The sequence below is a fragment of the Podarcis melisellensis genome (assembly GCF_964234715.1).
Source record: "Podarcis melisellensis genome assembly, chromosome: 10".
NCBI lineage: Eukaryota > Metazoa > Chordata > Lepidosauria > Squamata > Lacertidae > Podarcis > Podarcis melisellensis.
Window position 1 is genome coordinate 59,726,089 of NC_138542.1, and position 13,809 is coordinate 59,739,897.

At 43.1% G+C, this 13,809-nt stretch overlaps 1 protein-coding gene across 1 annotated transcript; it reads right to left on the reverse strand.

Annotated features, from left to right (window-relative positions):
* Positions 1-917: 917 nt before the first annotated feature.
* On the reverse strand, positions 918-13,094 carry LOC309378740 (aldo-keto reductase family 1 member C3-like). The gene is made up of 9 exons (XM_081927368.1): positions 12,983-13,094; positions 9,558-9,725; positions 8,892-9,008; positions 7,744-7,821; positions 7,411-7,533; positions 6,265-6,374; positions 3,477-3,642; positions 2,223-2,305; positions 918-1,204 (listed from the first exon to the last, which is right to left on the reverse strand). Exons 1-9 carry the CDS (start codon positions 13,067-13,069, stop codon positions 1,162-1,164), a joined length of 975 nt encoding a protein of 324 aa, XP_081783494.1. The 5' UTR covers positions 13,070-13,094; the 3' UTR covers positions 918-1,161.
* Positions 13,095-13,809: the final 715 nt, after the last annotated feature.

Here is a 13,809-nt window from a genome sequence, read left to right on the forward strand (position 1 = left end):
AAGTGATTTCAGGTCGTGGTGCAGACAATCGAAACCCTGTGCCCTTAAATCCTCACAGCCAGCAGAGGATTCAGAGCCAGCAGTAGTCATTCCTGCCCATCCCTTCCTCAGAAGTGGAAGCAGCGACTTTGTAATTTAGGGAAGCTTTTAATGTTTAATAGGTTATTGTATTTTAATATTCCAGAGTGGCTGGAGAAACCCAGCCAGATGGGCGGGGTATAAATTATTATTATTATTATTATTATTATTATTATTATTATTATTATTATTATTAATTATTATTATTATTACTACTACTACTACTATATCTGGTTGGCCACTGTGAGAACAGGTTGCTGGCCTAGATGGGCCACTGGCCTGATGCAGCAGGATCTTCTTATTTTCTGAAGTTATTTCAAATCATCTTGGCAATAAATCTCAGGCTATGCAGCTGCTTCTTTTTATGAAAGATAATCCCCCCCTTGTGCTATTTTCAATATACGACTCACCCCCTTGTAACTGCTATTTGACACATTAGGGAGAAACTACACAGCTCACACTTCTTGAACCAATATGCAAATCAAAATGCAGTTATCCTGAGAAAGTGGCAATTCTCTGAATTTTGTGATGCAGTTGTTCAGCTACAGAACCATTACAAAAATGCATATAGTGGTACCTCAGGTTAAGTACTTAATTCGTTCCGGAGGTCTGTTCTTAAGCTGAAACTATTCTTAACCTTAAGCAACACTTTAGCTAATGGGGCCTCCTGCTGCTGCTGTGCCGCTGGAGCATGATTTCTGTTCTCATCCTGAAGCAAAGTTCTTAACCTGAAGCACTATTTCTGGGTTAGCGGAGTCTGTAACCTGAAGCGTATGTAACCTGAGGTACCACTGTATAGTGGAGTAAAGTATTCATTAAAGAGCATATATCAGTGAAAACACCATGCAAACATGCTTTATTTTGGCCAAAAGTACAAAGGAAAATGTGTATGGTAGGAGAAATTTGCAATGATGAATTTTCAAGGGATTTTCTTTTCATCCCAAACTGATATGGAGATTTGAGGAACTGAAGAGTGGAAAATGAGATGCTGGGAGGAACTGATATTCACAGATTTGCCTAGTGTTTTCCATGCAAAAGGACCCAGGTTCAGAAGGGGATAAATTAGAGATGGGAGACCAGTCCTTATTCCACATCTGGTGGGTAATACTGTGGGTGATCAGCGTATCTGAAACGAAACAAAAGAGAGTCAACACTCAGGGTGGGGAAGATGCACAAGCAATGAAAATTGATCTGTTGCCAGCCATTGCTTCATGAGACCATTTCACACAGTGAATTGTAAGCTCCCCAAGTTTGCCAACACATGCCCACCCTGCTGAATATCTGGGAGGCTGAAAGTCAAAATGTTCCACCATATTACAATCTAAAACCTGAAATATCGGGATGATCATATGTCTGTCTTCTCACTAGAGAAAATAACCCCTAGATGATGAACACAGCCCTGGTTGCTGATCAAAGTGGTACAAAAGGGTTGGGTCAAAGGTCTCCCTCCTCTTCCCTAGCATCTTTTTGAGACTTTCAGGTAGGGGCAGAAGGACAAGTGCTGTTTTGGGAGTCCCTTCCTGGCAGTAATGCATGAGGCAGCCATCTTCCCCCCATCAAATGCTCCTCGGAATGTCTGCACATCATTGTATGGCATTGGTCTCAAGGGTATTTGGAAGCCTGGTTTCAAAGCACAGAGCAACTGCCGGGTGAGCAGCAAAGCTACAACTTGCTTTTTATAGTGGAAAAAGATCCTGAATTACCATGGGGTAAATTATGGGGCGTTTAGAAGTCCACCCCAAACATTACATTTTGTCAGAAACTGGACTTTTTCAAGACTGTCTAGGGCCAAAAACTACTGGGATAGCTCAGTCGGGAATGGATGGAACTCTTGATCTCAGGGCCATGGGTTTGAGCCCCATGCTGGGCAAAAGATTCCTGCATTGCAGGGGGTTGGACTAGATGACCACCCTGGTCCCTTCCAACTCTACAGTTCTATGACATAGACACTTGTCCATACACTTGCACCCCATTCCAAGTATGCATGGGGCTTTGGTACAAGGGATCCACAGTAATTCCTTCTATAGTTTCACCTAATTCTCTATGAAGAGAAGAGATGGATGACAGATCTTTTCTTCCTTTTGCTCTCGTAGTATGAATTCTTGTGTGAAGCACTTTTATGTATTCGTATGCATATGACTTACACGTCCCATTTTAAAAAGCTCATGCCTTTGTGAAGGCCATCAATGGATTTCATATCCTCCTCAGACAGCTGGAAAGTAAGTGCCTGTGAGGAGGAGAAAATAAAATGCTGAGGTGCTTTTACCTCATGTCTTCTTTTTGCACCTCAGAGCTGTGCACCTTTTTCCAGCAACAGAGAAACCAAAGCAAACTTTTCTACCACCTTCCAAAGTTCAATTCCTTCATTCAACAGCTTCAGTCCAGATGCCCTCCCACTGAGGGAATTTTATATGCATAGTAATGTAGGTTTGCAATAGAACAGGAGTGGGGAAACTGTGGCCCCCCAGATGTGGATGGACTCCAACTCGTCATCAGTCTTTGCCATCATGACCAATGGTCAGGGATGAGGGAAGTCACAACCCAGCAAATATTGTCTAGTACTTCTTCAGTAGTCACAGCTGTCCATGAAGGAACAGGTCAATTCTGTGTCCAGGGCAGCTGTCTACCAGCTCCATCTGGTATGCAGGCTGAAACCCTTCCTGCCCCCAGACTGTCTCGCCAGAGTGGTACATGCTCTAGTTATCTCCCACTTGGACTACTGCTAAAGGGCTACCTTTGAAGGTGACCCTAAAACTAAAACAAATCCAGAATGCGGCAACTAAACTGGTGACCAGGAGTGGCCGCCGAGACCATATAACACCAGTCCTGAAAGGCCCATATTAGCTCCCAGTACATTTCCGAGCAAATTCAAAGTGTTGGTCCTGACCTTTAAAACCTTAAATGGCCTCGGCCCGGTATACCTGAAGGAGCGTCTCCACCCCCATCGTTCAGCCTGGACACTGAGGACCAGCGCCAAGGGCCTTCTGGCGGTTCCCTTGCTGCGAGAAGCCAAATTACAGGGAACCAGGCAGAGTCCCTTCTTGGTAGTGGCACCCGCCCTGTGGAATGCCCTCCCATCAGATGTGAAGGAAATAAACAACTATCTGACTTTTAAAAGACATCTGAAGGCAGCCCTATTTAGGGAAGTTTTTAATGTTTGATGTTTTATCGTGCTGTTAACATTCTGTTGGGAGCTGCCTAGAGTAGCTGGGGAAACCCAGCCAGATGGACGGCATATAAATTATTATTATTATTATTATTATTATTATTATTATTATTATTATTATTAATGCAGTGTATAGCTAAACTGCCGAGTTATGTGACCCGTGAGTTCACAGTGTCCAAATGATGTGCTTTTTCAGTAATGTTTTTTAATGGATTAATATATGCTGCATTACCTGGATGTCTTCCTCAATTTGCTCTCTGGTGTCGGCCTTCACTATGACCACCAGGCCACGCTGCAGTTGGTAGCGAATAGCCACGAGAGCTGGGCTTTTGTTGTACTTCTTGGCGATCGTAACCAACAGAGGGACTTCAAGCAGGGGAGGAGCTTCTGGATTTAACCTGTTGGAGAGCAACAAGGGGAGAAGGTAGGTTTCTGGTGTCAAGATGCACAAACATATACACACAATATAGGATGGGGGACACTTGTTTTGACAGCAGTATATATGAAAAGGATCTAGGGGTCTTTGTAGACCACAAGCTTAACATGATTCACAGTGTGATGCAGCAGGAAGAGAAGCTAATGCTATTCTAGACTGCATCAGCAGAAGTATAGTGTTCCTATCAAGGGAAGTAACAGCAGCACTCTATTATGCATTGGTGAGACTTTACCTGGAATACTGTGTCCAGTTCTGGACTCCACAGTTTAAGAAGCATATTGACCAGCTGGAATATGTGGAGAGGAGGGCAAACAGAATGATAAAATATCTGGAACCTGAGCCACATGAGGAATGGTTGAAGGAGCTAAGAATGTTCAGCATGGAGAAGGGTAGACGGACAGATGATGTGATAACCATCTTTAAATATCAGAAGGGCTGCCTCATGGAAGATGGTGCTCGCTAATTTTTTATTGCTACAGTGCTGGGGTAACTAAGAAAGAAAAGAAAAAAGCCCCAACAGGCCTATGGGGTTGGTGTCTGCTCAGTGTATAAAGAATCCTGAGTACCTGTTGGAGAGAAAATATGGAGCATTGGGGCGGGAGGTGAAATGTAATGGAGTGTCCTGGAAGAAGGCACGGCTCACTGGACTGAAGCCAGAACAAGAGAACTCAGTATTGCAAAGTTTTGTTGCTGGTCCCACTTGTGAAAAATAATTATTAGGGTGGCATCCAATACAGATGAAAACAATAGAAATGTAAAAATGTAAAAAGTGAAATGCTATAATAATTTAAATGCAAGGCTGGATGGAGGGCCCTTTCATTCCTGCCAGTCTTGGTGATTGCAACCAACAGGACAGCAGAGCAACATGGCAGGAGTGTGCATTTTTGGTGGCCAAAATATAGATATCAGCATTGGCCGGGCCATCCAATATATGCTATCTTTAAAGGTTGGTTAGTTGATTTGAATTAATTTAAGTTTTTAGAATGGTGCTTTCCCCCCAATAAATGACAAGCTCATACTTTGCATGTGGATCATTCTGTAGCCAAAATGGTAGCATCCATGCACAAAAGAGAGGTCTTTTTCTTTGATGAGGTACAATCAGTATTTGGGGGGGGGGGATGCAACGGCACTTTTCCCCCTGGCGCCGTTGGGCCCGCCCTCACTTAAATATAGTGCAGAACACCAATTCCACCAATTCCTACAAACTACCCCAGATTATCTTGCGGGGGTTTTCCCTTGTGTGAGGGAAAACTTAATACTTTGGATTTGATCAAATAAACAACAAAGTTTGTTTTGTTAAACAAAGGAAGTTTATGACACAAGTGGGTGAAACATAGGATACTTCAGATTATAATGCTCTTTCACTTCAGTTCTTTCTCAGTTGTTGCACGGCTGTTGCCCCTTAATACTTTGGTTCTTAAACAAGGTGGTACTTCCTGTCAGTTACACACCCCTTTGACAACCCTACTCCTGAGGTACTCCAAGAAACAGACCCAAGGGATCTCCATAGCCCTCTTAACTGGTTTGGGAGTCTTCTCTTTTTGTAGAAGAATCTCAACCCTCCTGACTGGAATGAGACCTAAGTGGGCTGTCTTTTCCCAGCTTCCACTTCTCCTGGCTCAGCTTCAGCCTCCCAGTTAATTCCTGGCCTAATACTCTTACAGGACACCACACACTGTCCTTCACACTAAGCTCAGAGGCTCCTTTCTTTAGCTTGTGATATATTCCTCAGAGTGGATGTTTCCACCCAGAAGCAACTCTCTCTCCCTCCCTCCCTATTCTCCCAACCTACCAAACTGTCTCTCCAAATCCCCTCCTTTTCAACTCCCCCTCCTGGAACCCCAGCCAAAAAGAAAAAGAAAACACTTGGGGACCCAACCTGTCAAGCAAAACAAACATTTCCGTCACAGGGGTACCTAAGGAGGGAAAGAAAGGCCCAAAGAATCCTGTGTGACTGTTAGAGAGTTGATATGGAAAAGAGGGAGGGAGTTCAAATGAAATGGAGGATCCTGGAGGAATGCACAGTCTTGAAGGAGAACTCAATATTTGTTGTTGGTCCGACTTGTAAAAAATAAGCATTTAAGTGGCTTCCAAGATAGATAAAAACAATACAATTCAAAATTCTGAGACACACGAAACAAGCTATGTAAAAAGAGAAATGCTATAATTATTTAAATGCAAGGCTGGGTGCAGGGCCCTTTCATTCCTGCCATTCTACTGCTTAAAGCAACATTAAACATAATATAAATGTGATTTGAAAACAGCACAAAATTTCAGAAGCAGAAATTATTAAATAGCCCCCTGCCTGTAACATTTAAAAACATGTGTTTGGGAGAAGTCAAACAGTTATATATATAAAAAAGTCTAAAATGGGAGGTGAAGAGCTTTGCAAATCTCTCTCTGGAATGAGTTCCCCAATTGTGGGGCCACTACAGAAAAGGCCCTGGTGCTGGTATCCAACATGAGGATCTTTACTAATTGTGGGGCTAAGAGTACAACCTTCAGAGCTGATCTGGATGCTGGGGAATAGTGGCCCTAGGTGGTGCCTGAGGTGGTCCTCAAACGTTTTGGCTTCATCTCTTACCATTTTGGGTCCCTTTGGGATCCCAGGACACAATATCCTTCTAGGATGATATTGTTTGACTTGCAGAAGGCCAGCAGCTTGCTTTGGTTCCGATAAGGATGGCATTCAACCTGCAGATTCAAAATCCCCCAACACAACCCCAAAGTGAGAATTCAGGTGAAACAAAAGAATACCATGAAATAAAGGAAAGGCAGAAAAGCAGAACCATGCTATTATTTCTTGAAATATCCTGTTGTTACCATTCTTAAAGTTTGTTGTGTTTTCTGATGCATCAGAATCTTTAGAGGACCATTCTTGCATTTGTGGTTTCCATCCATGCTCCTCATCCATGAAATATGTGTTAGCTGAAGATGGGGGACAGGGCTTATTCCCCCTCAATCTCCTCTCACTCCAGCCCTGTTGAGCCATTATACCCAAAGAAGAAATATCCTGGGCACACTGTCCTGCCTGCAGTGTCTCTATTTCTGGCCACTCAGTCTCTGAATTTTCTACGTTGAGCAGAAAGGTCTGATGGGGGATTTTCTTGGCTTTCCATTAACTCGAGCAGATGATCTGGGACTCTGCTTTATCAGGGTCTCAATCAACTGAAATTTCCAATCAAATTGAATGTATGATATGTTAATAAAGTAGTTTAGCCAAAATGCTGCGCTGCTGAGTCTGTCATGTAAATTGCTAAAACTCTGCTGTTCCTAAGCGTGCTGAAGCCTCTTGGTATCAGTCGCTGTGATGTTCGGGATGGAGAAAGCTCTTGAAGCTCCCGAACGACTGACCAGGAGGGAGAGAACATGCCAGTCGGGCATGTGACTCTATCGGAGTCCTACTTGCATGTAGGATGATCCTGACACTGACTGCTTGCAGGCCTCCTTCTACCTGAGATGCTTGTTTCAAACATTATGGACTTCTCCACACTTCCTTTGTCTGAGGATTTAGAAGTCTTGATTAAATGAGAACCCATTACTGGTTCCAGGAACTTAGGGGAGTCCACCCCACAACTGTGACTTGGTCTGCAACCTTATAGCCTTAAGCAAGTTTTTTCAGGGAATTGCTGTGTTCATGCAAACAAACATCCTCTCACAAAAGAGCTTAAATAAAGAAACTTTCAACCATGCTTGGAACAAACCCCTTAAAAAAGCAATCACACTTGACCTGGTTTATCACTGGCTTGTATTTCAATCCTGGCTTGTTCAGAATCATTTCCAGCTGCTTACGGGTGAAGTTGGACACTCCGATGGACCTCACCAAGCCGGCATCTTTGCATGCCTCCATTGCCTGGCAAAGTAAACACGACATGTTTGCTGAGTGGTGTTTGTTGAATAGCTGAGGCCACACCTTTTTCCAGACTAAGATTGGAGTCTTATAGTTCACCAGCTCTCATAGGAGCCATTGTGTGAGTCATTGTTCTGGACATGCCTCCTCTGGTGGAAGGCTACTGTGCTCTGTATCTGAATGACTCAAGGGATGGATTTCCTAATTTCCTACCTCCCATGTCTGACGAAGATCTACGTTGTCAATAATCAATTTTTTGTCTTCTGTCAAGGGATAAAAATCTGGTCCAGGCTGGAAAAGGAGGGGGAGGGAATTAGTGCATTTCAGGCCTAGAAGTTCACAAGCACCACATTTCACATTCTTGTTTATTCAAGAGGGATAAAGTGTTACTTTATCCTGGAAAGAAAATACTTACGGTGAAATATTAGGTAAAGGTAAAGGACCCCTAGACAGTTAAGTCCAGTCAAAGGTGACTATGGAGTTACGGTGCTCATCTCGCTTCCATACCGAGATAGCTGGCATTTATCCTCAGACACCTTTCCGGGTCATGTGGCCAGCATGACCAAACCTCTTCTGGCACAATGGAATACCATGACAAAAAGCAGAGCACACGGAAACACCATTTACCTTCCTGCCACAATGGTACTAATTTATCTACTTACACTGGCGTGATTTCTAACTGCTAGGTTGTCAGAAGCTGGGACAGAGCAATGGGAGCTCACCCCATTGCAGGGATTTAAACCGCAGACCTTCTGATCGACAAGTCCAAGAACCTCAGTGGTTTAGTCTACATCTCCACCAGCATCCCCCCATTGCAATATTAACTCAGTATCGTCTCTTTTAACCCAGGGGTGGGAATCAGCGGATCTTCAGGCCTTGCTGGCCTCCAAGTCCCATCAGCTGCAGCCAGCAAGGACAGTGATCAGGGATGATAGGAGTTGCAATTGAGCAACATCTGGAAGGCCACAGGTTACCCAAACATGCTTTAATTCCCCCCCCCCCCATAGAACAAACTGTCTTCTCTCTCTGCACAGGTCTGTCTCCCCATCTCTCCAACCCCTTTTTTCTTCCCTCACTCCGTCGCCAAGTCCTGCTCTGCACATGATTTCTTACATATGATGCCCATGTAGTTAATGTAATAAATATATGCAGCTGTTTTCTTTAACTGGCATGGTTTCTCCCTCCAAATCTGGGAGCGGTCATTCCTTGATTGAGATATATTAAAGGATAGAACTGTCAGCATCTCTAGGATATAACAATTTCCAATGTTCCTTCAGGGAATAAAATATTTTTAGTAGGCTCTCCCCTCCCATTCAAATATTGTACTCAGTACTTGCATTATGACCTCAATAATTATTTACCTTCATAGAATACGGATTGTGCATCAAGAACAGATCCATGTAGTCAAACTGGAGTTTCTTCAGGGATTCTTCCACGCTTTTCCGAACCAGCTCTGGGCGGTGGAAAGTACTCCAGAGCTGTCAAAAATATAAAGAGATTTATATTTTCACACAGCCATAGAGTTTTCGGGTCTCGGGACAGTTTAGCTCTGGCAGATTACTATTCCAGTGTGCACAGTGTTAAGGACACACTCAAATATTGTTCTGAAGAGTATTTTGAATTGCTGTGGTGAGGTAAAGCAAATTTAAAGTCATCATTGCTAATAAACAGTATTTTTACCATTTATTTATGAAATTTATATATTGCCCTTCATCAAAAGATTGCATCATGATGCAGGCACTATATTTTACAGTGGTACCTCGGGTTACAGACACCTCGGGTTATAAACACTTCGGGTTACAGACACTGCTAACCCGGAAGTAGTACCTCAGGTTAAGAACTTTACCTCAAGATGAGAACAAAAATCGCGCACCAGTGGTGCGTTGGCAGTGGGAGGCCCCATTCGCTAACTTGGTACCTCAGGTTAAGAATGGTTTCAGATTAAGAACGGACCTCCGGAACGAATTAAGTACGCAACCAGAGGTACCACTGTAATCTTTTTTTAAAAAAATGCCAAACTCACTCACTTTTCCAGTGTAGAAAATGTCTTCCCTTTTTATTGTTCCGTCTGCAATCTTCGCACGAACAGCCCGTCCAACGTGCTCCTCTGTCTGGTATACATATGCACTATCAATAAGACGGAAGCCGTATTCTATTGCTATCTTTGCAGCCTCCTCACACTTACTTTTTGGAACCTGTCGGTTGAAAAAGTGAAAAGGTTAGTCAAGGTCTCTGCTTCAGTGGCGAAATTAATATCAGAGGGTACCTGTAAGTAACACTGAGTATCGGTGAACATTTTCAAACTAGACCTGAGTCTCAGGGACTCAGCTAGGCTGGCCCTAAACACATTAAATGAAACGAAAGAAAAAGCGTAAAGAAAAAGCAATTTATGTATACAGTAAGTGTTGCATGTGCAATATAACATTGTGCCACCAGAAGGTGAAATGGAGTCTTGTTTTTCTCTACCTGTTTTCCCTGTTTAAATTTACAGCACTTTATACTGAAACGCTTCTTTGATGTGTCTAGATCCATCCCTGCTGATGCCTGGGTCCTCTCGTGGGATCTCTTTCATGAGGCAGGGTGGCACTGACCAGCAATGACAACAGGGCTCCATTTTAATTTTAATTTCCCACAATCCCTCTGCCAGCACACACCAAGGCACTATGGGAAATTAAAACGGGTGCTCCCTGATAGCTGCCAGGTGGGAAACAGGATGAAATCTTATCTTGTGTTTGTGATATATGTTAGAATTCCTGCTCCATGATTGCAGTCATGCGATTGCTGTCTATCACATGATGGTATATGTTTTGACTCCGCAGAGTGGGAAGTGACGGAGACAGGATGTTTGTGTTACTGTGTTCCGTGAAGTGGGACTATTGTCCTTTGTTCTTTTTCTTTTTTCTCTCTGATGCTAGAGAGAGAGGGTGACATGTTGCAGCGCTCTGTGTGTGTTTATATCTAAATAAGGTAGATTAGGAAAAATGTTGAGTTGATGAGGTCTGTTACACAAATTGCGCAAACTCTGCGGATCCCTATATGTTTCGGTTGGCATCGGTCGCTGTGATGTTCGGGCAGAAGAAAGCTTTTGAAGCTCCCAAACGATCGACCAGGAGGGAGGGAACATGCCAGTCGGGCATGTGTCTCTGCCAGGGTCCTACTCGAGTGTAGGCTGAGCTCCTGACAGTATGCACATGTATGGGAAATAGCAATTTCTGAGTGCTTGACCCAAACATGCCAGATTTATTCGTGGATTTATTAATGGTCAGGCAACGAGAGACAATTTTTAGCACTTTCAAGATCACATCAATAAGTCAGCAGAGTCATTGCAACCCCCTATAACACATGTATCTCTATGGAGAGTACTAATTAATTAGTGAACCTATTAGAAGAAGAAGAGTTTGGATTTGATATCCCGCTTTATCACTACCCGAAGGAGTCTCAAAGTGGCTAACATTCTCCTTTCCCTTCCTCCCCCACAACAAACACTCTGTGAGGTGAGTGGGGCTGAGAGACTTCAAGAAGTGTGACTGGCCCAAGGTCACCCAGCAGCTGCATGTGGAGGAGCAGAGACGCGAACCCAGTTCCCCAGATTATGAGTCTATCAATCTTAACCACTACACCACACTGGCTCTCTATTATGTATGCACAGTACCTTACTGTTTCGTAGTTGACAATACCATAAAATGTACTCCATGTTTTGGTTTGACTTTTATGTTATATTGATGGTGTTACTATTATAACACACACACACACACACACACACACATTATTGTGAAAAAATGAAATATTTAATGGTGTGTGTGTAAAAATTTGATGTGAGTGGGGTTTTAGCTCTATGCCTGAATTCATTCTAACTCTGGATACAAGAAGGAGCCAATTGCTGGAATAGGTATGCAAGTCTCTTGGCAATGGCCCCTTAAATATGGAAGGTTAAGGTAATAAATGAAGCAGCTCTGTGCCAGAAGGCAAATGGGTGGGTAGTTAGAAAGACAAAAACTAGGGTGTGTGTGTGAGAGAGATCCAGGAATAGGAAGCAGAAAGCAGGCTGGGCAGCTGAGAGCTGGAGCCAAGCCTGATTCCTGCTGGAATCCAAGGCTATGGAATCCAAGGCTATGGCCGTGGGAGAAGCAAGTCAATGATGTGAACCCCTCCATCCTTCTTGTTGGCATCTGTCTGTCTCTAGAGACAATGGAGTGTGCCTCCGGGGGAAAGTAAAAATTGCTGTGTTAGCAGCACCAAAGTGACTTCCCTGGGGTGCAAGCCTGGGCAGTGAGTATGGAGGTCCTGGGCTGCCCAGATGAAAAGGCCTCTTTCTCATCCTCGCTGATGTGATCCAAAGGAACACAGACTAATACATTTGGCACCAGCTTGGCTGCAGGTGTTGCCAGAAGGAGGCATGCAATGCACCACCCAACCATCTTAGGAACTCCAGCCCAGATTTGTGTAGCGTTTACTCCTTTTCTTCTCCTGAAGATATCCCACAAGGCAGCGGAGGTTCAAGAGCAGAGTTTTCCTTCTCCTAGATAATCTACCTCTCTAGCTGAATGAGTCCCGTCTGCCCCTCATTTCCCTCTATGGCCCATACAGAAACCGCCTTCTTGACCGTTGGATCCCCTAGTAATCTCATCTGTTCAATCTGCCAGAGCCTCTCTTCACGTGCAGGATTGAAAATGAGCAATCAATTAATTCGTCAGTCATTTTGGTTCAAGCAGTGGAACACTGTTGAGGAAGTCTCTTTGTCAGCATGTATCTCTTTGTATAAAATGGATTCTCCCCTCGCTTTATATGTGAATGGAGCAGACATATGAATTTGAATTGGAAAAATGGAAAAAGGAAAATTGATTTGAGAAACTGAGTGGTTGCTTTTATTTGGAAAATTCATGATATTCCTAGAAATTAATTTAATTACAAAACAAGAACGTTCATTGATCCCTTCATTTATGTTGCTGGTGATATGGACCAAATGAAGATGGTTTGGATAAAGAATTGATTCCATATTTATTGTTAGCGTCCAGAATAGTTAGCTAATGGCTGGTAATTTTGGATAATATTGTTATTCCCAACAAAACTACGGTAATAGTGGGCACTTATAGTTCTATAGAAATATTTTTCAAAATATCACTAGAAGTTTTGCACTGGGACTATGAACCCTGCAGCAATTCACACTGGAAACTATAAACCATCCAAGTCTTGCACAAAACATTATTTGCTCCTGAATCTGCTGGCTCAGGACCCTTGTTGAATGAGAAGCAGCGCTGTTGTATTCTTGCAAAGCAACTGTTGCATTCTTGGCTGCTGTGACCCAAGAAGTTCTCATGCACAAATGGCTTCTCAGATCAGGTGAGGTATCTCGTGCTGTGCTTTGCAATGTATGAAGCACCAAGCAGCTGGCAGGCATTTTGCTCTTCAAAAACAAGTTACTAAAATAGTGAACATTAAATATTTTACTTACAGTGTCCGGAGTATAGGTTCCAAACCCTAATACGGGGATTTTGTTCCCATCATTCAGTGTAATGCCACGGTCTTTGCTAAGTGCCATTTTCTGCTTCTGTGCTTGTTCAGTTCTTGGCTGCTGGCTGGCTGAAACTGATCGACACTCTTGTGGCGAAAGGAAAAATTTGAGTGAGAAAAATGAAGGTTGTGTTTCCAATAAAATGTCTTTTGTTGGCACAATAAGAGGGGAGTGCTTAAATACTCTGAAGAAATGAGAGAGAAGGGCGGGGAAACCTATGGCCAACTTTTTATCAGTAATTTTCAGCAGAATGTCCTTTGATGCCCCACAATTTTCATTGTTGACTTAGCAGCATTGCTTTCACAGGATAGATAAGCTATGGCCAACTTTTTATCAGTAACTTTCAGCAGAATGTCCTTTGCTACACCAGCAGTTTCATTGTGGACTAAGCAGCATTGCTTTCACAGGATAAAAAATAGCTTTCTTCTTCTTCTTCTTCTTCTTCTTCTTCTTCTTCTTCTTCTTCTTCTTCTTCTTCTTCTTCTTCTTCTTCTTCTTCTTCTTCTTCGCGTTCCAATAAAGCAATGCAGAGGCCTATTGCAATCTTCGATCAAGAAACTTCACCTCTTTGTTAGATCAGTAAATTATAGACATACGAAAAGCAAGACTAAGAGGTATGCAAACCTTTTATTCAGTATTGAAATGAAAACACATGCTCAGAAAAAAATAAGAAATGAAATATGTGGAGGCATCTGTTAACCCAACGAAGGTGGGTGTTCTGAGTGGAACGTGGCGCCGTGTGCACAACGCTCACCCTGAATGCAGAT

Coding starts and splice junctions, on each gene's coding strand:
- LOC309378740 (XM_081927368.1), bottom strand. CDS start 13,069: ATGGCACTTAGCAAAGACCGTGGCATTACACTGAATGATGGGAACAAA. Junction 9,726..12,982: donor GAACCTATACTCCGGACACT/GTAAGTAAAATA, acceptor TTCAACCGACAG/GTTCCAAAAAGTAAGTGTGA. Junction 2,306..3,476: donor AAATTGAGGAAGACATCCAG/GTAATGCAGCAT, acceptor TCCTCCTCACAG/GCACTTACTTTCCAGCTGTC.